The 6,400-nt window shown below is 40.7% G+C and overlaps 1 protein-coding gene across 1 annotated transcript in view; it reads right to left on the bottom strand.

Annotated features, from left to right (window-relative positions):
• Nucleotides 1-316: 316 nt before the first annotated feature.
• Nucleotides 317-6,400, bottom strand: part of ghrhrb (growth hormone releasing hormone receptor b) — a 60,711-nt gene continuing 54,627 nt past the window's right edge. Inside the window, exon 13 of the mRNA XM_014123307.3 lies at nt 317-6,148. Within this exon, the coding sequence (XP_013978782.1) occupies nt 5,813-6,148 (336 nt within the window). The 3' untranslated portion in view covers nt 317-5,812. The remainder of the gene's footprint in view (nt 6,149-6,400) is intronic.

Here is a 6,400-nt window from a genome sequence, read left to right as displayed (position 1 = left end):
ATTTGAACCCAACAAAGAAGCATGCACACTATTATATTATGCTGCCCATGTTATAATAGAGTATACAGCTTTTTTATATTTCAAATCAATCAAAGTGCAGTATATGTTAGTATAGTATGCTTATCATATTCCACAAAAAATGACATATTATAATTGATATATTTCATGATATGAATACACGGGATGATTGCCTTACATGTCAGATGCATATATGAGCAACACAGACCAGTAGTACATGGTAAATGTACCAGAGGTCATCGTCTGAGCCATAACTTCCTTTTCCCACAATCACAGATTCACATAGCAGGTCACAAGCTCCAAAGCATGAATGACTTTTTAATACAGTGTTTCATGTATATATACACCGAATACTTTAACCATGTACAGTACCCATTTACTTCTGATTTGTTTATCGTCTGGAAAGGTACTAAAATGTCCCCCAGAAAATATGATTCTACAGTGCTCCCTTGTGGAGAGATGCAATTATTGACACCAAGAAATAAACAGACAAGATAATCCAAAACCTGTACATTTTCCCAACTACACAATACAAATATCTGAAAACATACACATACTGTACAGTTACAACCTCATGACAAATCCATCTGTCAATAAATTTTCCTTTCCCTAAAAAGTATTGATAGTACACGAAGTATGTAACAACACGTTTTTGCAATTTGTCAATAAATTGATAAACAATTTATATAATTCTATTGAAAAGCAAGTTGTAATATATTTTATTAATTTACTAATTTTATTATATAACTAAATGTTGTTACACCGTAAACCTAGTACCTACATATATGTGTGTATATGATACAAAATATTAACATGTTCAAAATTAAATAATTAAGATGTGTAATGGGAATATGTTGTACAGATTGCTCAGAAATATAGAACACTTTGAAACAGTTTTGATATATATATACGCTGACTTTGGTGTTAATAAAATCTCTAAATAAATGCAATGTAATCCAAAAAAACAGGAGTACAAAGTTTCAAAAGTAAAACCAATCTAGACTATCTATAATCTATCATCTCTATAATTTCTATTATCTCTAATCTCTATAATCGATCATCTCTATTATCTAATCTATCATCTCTATAATTTCTATTATCTCTATAATCTATACATCTCTATATCGCTATAATCTATAATCTCTTATCAACAATCTATAATCTCATTCATTCATGTCTATGTACACTTCTACATTAAAACATTTTAAACTGACAGTCCCTGAAAATGTGCACTAGAATTACTTTAAAAATATGTAAATGTTTACCTTATTTTATTGACTTCCCACTGTTTTATGTCAGAAGACAGCAATGCAGACCTTCCTCTGTCGAATAAACTTGTATTTGCCTCCCTCTGGTCGTCGGTTTCATCACTACATCAATTTATATCACTTCACTGCAATGTGACATCAAAGGGGCGGTCCTTAGAAAAACATTTATCCAGCTCGACTGCTTCACAGCACAGACATGGCAAAGCAATCGCTGAATTTGTCTCGAGCAGGCGGATCTAAATACAACATAGCTCTACAATAAAGAATGCAATCTACACACTTCCTTAAACCTAAAATTAGTTAAGAAGTAATTTTGTGTGGAAGTCAAACATTTGTTTTACTTTGGAGGCAGACACATTGCATATGGTCAGAGCGACATAATCGATGCCTTTACATAGCCCTTCTCCCCTTGTCTATAAGAGGGACGCACGCTGTTTAAATGGCCCAAATGTTGATTGAGACGTTCACAAATGTAACAGATTTTGACTATCACTAATGTCAAGATAGTGCCTTCGGAAAAGTATTCAGACCCCTTGACTTTTTCCACATTTTGTTACGTTACAGCCTTATTCTAAAATTGATTAAATTGTTTTTTTCCCTCATCAATCTACACACAATACCCTATATTGACAAAGCATGAACAGGTTTTTAGAAATGTTTGCTAATTTATTTTTTAAAAAACTGAAATATTACATTTATATAAGTATTCGGACCATTTCTCAGTACTTTGTTGAAGCACTTTTAGCAGCGACTACAGCCGCAAGTCTTCTTGGGTATGACGCTACAAGCTTGGCACACCATTCTTCTCTGCAGATCCTCTCTAGATATGTCAGGTTGGATGGGGAGCGTTGTTGCACAGCTATTTTCAGGTCTCTCCAGAGATGTTCAATCAGGTTTAAGTCCGGGCTCTGGCTGGGCCACTCAAAGATATTCAGAGACTTGTCCCAAAGCCACTCCTGCCTTGTCTTGGCTGTGTGCTTAGTGTTGTTGTCCTGTTGGAAGGTGAACCTTCGCCCCAGTCTGAGGTCCTGAGAGCTCTGGAGCAGGTTTTCATCAAGGATCTCTCTGTACTTTGCTCCGTTCATCTTTCCCTCGATTCTGACTAGTCTCCCAGTCCCTGCCGCTGAAAAACATCCCCACAGCATAATTCTGCCATCACCATGCTTCACCGTAGGGATGGTGCCAGATTTCCTTCAGACGTGACGCTTGACATTCAGGTCAAAGTATTCAATCTTGGTTTCATCAGACCAGAGAATTTTGTTTCTCATGGTCTGAGAGTCTTTAGGTGCCTTTTGGCAAACTCCAAGTGGGCTGTCATGTGCCTTTTACTGAGGAGTGGCTTCCGTCTGGCCACTCCACCATAAAGGTCTGATTGGTGGAGTGCTGCAGAGATGGTCGTCCTTCTGGAAGGTTCTCCCATCTCCACAGAGGAACTCTAGAGCTCTGTCAGAGTGACCATTTGGTTCTTGGTCACCTCCCTGACCAAGGCCCTTCTGTCACGACTTCTGCCGAAGTCGATGCCCCTCCTTGTTCGGGTGGTGCTTGGCGGTCGACATCACCGGTCTTCTAGCCATCATTGATCCATTTTTCATTTTCCATTGGTTTTGTCTTGTCTTCCTACACACCTGGTTCCAATCCCATTCATTACATGTTGTGTATTTAACCCTCTGTTTCCCCTCATGTCCTTGTCAGAAATTGTTTGTTGTTATGTGGTCGTGGATTTGTATTGGTGCGCGACGGGTTATTTTACCCATGTTATTTTATTTATGTACATTGGTTTTTGGAGTTTGTTTTATCTTAATTAAACTACTCCAGTTACACCAAGTTGGTTTCTCCTGCGACTGACTTCCCTGCCACCTACACACACGACATTGACACCTTCTCTCTGATTGCTCAGTTTGGCCGGGCGGCCAGCTCTACAAAGAGTCTTGGCAATTCCAAACTTCACTGAGTTCTTGGGGACCATCAATGCTGCAGACATTTTTTGGCACATTTCCCCAGATCTGTGCCTCGACACAATCCTGTCTCTGCGCTCTACGGACAATTCCTTCGACCTCATGGCTTTGTTTTTGCTCTGACATGCACTGTCAACTGTGGGACCTTATATAGACAGGTGTGTGCCTTTCCAAATCATGTCCAATCAATTGAATTTACCACAGGTGGACTCAAATCAAGTTGTAGAAACATCTCAAGGATGATCAATGGAAACAGGATGCACCTGAGCTCAATTTCAAATCTCTTAGCGCAGGGTCTGGATACCTTTGTAAATCAGGTATTTCTATTTAAACATTTTTATACATTTGCTAAATGTCTAAAAATCAGTTTTTGCTCTGTCATTAAAGGGTATTGTGTGTAGATTGCTGAGGATTTAGTTTCATTTAATCCATTTTAGAATAAGGTAGTAATGTAACAAAATGTGGAGAAAGTGCTTTCCGAAGGCACTGTATGTTTGGTAAAGTAATAAAGAATGTGAAATATTTTGGGTAAATGTTCCGAAAACAGATTAACTATATATGGACATATTATAAAGTATGAAAAGGCTTATTCATTCCCAACTGTATGTTATTTTATCATATCATAATTTTTGTATTTGTTTTAGTATACCTTTACTGTGTACTAGATCATATGGGATGAAAAGTTTTTTTTTCTTTTTTTCTCAGACATAGATAAACAATTCCAGGTGAAAGCCAAAGGTCATAGCTTTCTGGGGGGGAACAACACTACATTATTAAAATATTGCCCTCTTGCTAGATGGATGACTAAAGCCATAGCGAAACAGTACACAACGGCTGTCAGCTCAACTGGTTTTAAGACAATTAATAACAACAAAAAACAAGGTCTATATAAATAATAATCTTTACAGTGTAGTGCTCCATACATGCTAGTGCACTGTGCAACATGTTGCATTACAATCCATAAGGTAGAAGTGGTTGTTCTTCTCTGTACCCTTCAGGTTGATGAGAAGAGAGAGGACAGTTGAACCTCTTCAGGTTGATGAGAGGAGAGAGGTCAGTTGAACCTCTTCCTTCAGGTTGATGAGAAGACAGAGTCCATTGAACCTCTTCCTTCAGGTTGATGAGGGAAGAGAGATCAGTTGAACTTCTTCCTTCAGGTTGATGAGGGGAGAGAGGTCAGTTGAACCTCTTCCTCCAGGTTGATGAGGGGATAGAGGTCAGTTGAACCTCTTCCTTCAGGATGATGAGGGGAGAGAGGTCAGTTAAACCTCTTCCTTCGGGTTGATGAGGGGATAGAGGTCAGTTGAACCTCTTTCTTCAGGATGATGAGGGGAGAGAAGTCAGTTGAACCTCTTCCTTAAGGTTGATGAGGGGAGAGAGATCAGTTGAACCTCTTCCTTCAGGTTGATTAGGGGAGAGAGGTCCATTGAACCTCTTCCTCCAGGTTGATGAGGGGAGAGAGGTCCGTTGAACCTCTTCCTTCAGGTTGATGAGAGAGATCAGTTGAACCTTTTCTTTCAGGTTGATTAGGGGAGAGAGGTCCGTTGAACCTCTTCCTCCAGGTTGATGAGGGGAGAGAGGTCAGTTGAACCTCTTCCTTCGGGTTGATGAGGGGATAGAGGTCAGTTGAACCTCTTCCTTCAGGATGATGAGAAGAGATCAGTTGAACCTCTTCTATCAGGTTGGTGAGGGGAGAGAGGTCAGTTGAACCTCTTCCTTCAGGTTGATGAGAGAGATCAGTTGAATCTCTTCCTTCAGGTTGATGAGAGAGATCAGTTGAACCTCTTCTATCAGGTTGATGAGGGAAGAGAGGTCAGTTGAACCTCTTCCTTCAGGTTGATGAGGGGAGAGAGATCAGTTGAACCTCTTCCTACAGGTTGATGAGAGGCGAGAGGTCAGTTGAATCTCTTCCTTCAGGTTGATGAGGGGAGAGAGGTCAGTTGAACCTCTTCCTCTCAATCAATATGTTCAATTTATCACTACTCTGCATTTCAAACACACCGGGGCCAGTCCATTTCTACTCTGGACACAAGCGCAGTCCACTAGAGTCCACTAGCATCCACTAGAGTCCACTAGTGTCTAGTGACCAGACCACACAGCCAGCAAGTCCATGTCTGGCAACAATAGCAGCAACCCACCCAAACACAGCACAGTCCATTTAGAAAGCCCTAACAGACAAGGCTGTGTATTTACTTGTACTATGGAAGATACAGTATATTGTAGACACTATAAAGCTTGCTTCATTTGGGAATCTGGTCAATCTGTGGCCATTGCGATAATTTGCTATTATTTCTGTATAACTCTTCCTCAGTCTATGGAGCCACACAGCCAAGCCAGTGAGTCAACACAACAGACAGCTCAGTCTATGGAACCACACAGCCAAGCCAGTGAGTCAACACAACAGACAGCTCAGTCTATGGAACAACATTTAGATCTCTCTAGACTGAAACAGGCCTATCTGAGATTTGGGCACTATAGAGTCAAGGTGTAGACCATCCTTGAGAGAGGGGAGGAAGAAAAGAAGAGGGAGGATTGGGAATAGAGAGAGAGAGAGCGTGATTTTTTGTTCTCTCAGACTGTTGAGTTGTGTGTGAGTGAGTCGGTGTTGTGTGTGAGGGTGTTTGTGTCATCACAGATTGAGACAGAGCTGTTTGTGAGTGTTTGTGTGTCAGTGTGTGTGAGTGTTTGTGTGTCAGTATAGCTCGGGACAGAAGTGTGTGTGAGTGTATGTTTGTTGATGTGCGTGAGTGTGTGTGTGCAGGGCAGCTCCTTGGGGGAGGACTTCTCCAGAACAGAGATCTGTGTGACAGTGGAGCTCTCTGTGAAGAGGGTACGTCTTCTCCTACTGTAGCTCAGATAACCTTGGATCTGCCACTTCCATAGACGCTTCTTCAGCTCTGCCTGCACCTGGACACACGGATGCACGCACACACATGCATATGCACGCACACACACACATGCATATGCATGCACGCACACAGGCACAAACACACACACACACAGAGAGAGAGAAAGAGAGAGAGCACTCTGTCATTTGAAAGCACATTGAGAGGTCTGTACACAGCGTTCAGTACATAAAATAATCTTGACATCAGAGACTTGAGATAGCAGTCAATCAGAAACGATTTTGGATTTTCATCTATGTCTCTGCAGTAAGAA

This window comes from Salmo salar, chromosome 10, assembly GCF_965601325.2.
Source record: "Salmo salar chromosome 10, fSalSal1, whole genome shotgun sequence".
Classification (NCBI taxonomy): domain Eukaryota; kingdom Metazoa; phylum Chordata; class Actinopteri; order Salmoniformes; family Salmonidae; genus Salmo; species Salmo salar.
Note: the sequence above shows the minus strand (reverse complement) of the source record. Positions and strands in the feature narration are given on the sequence as shown.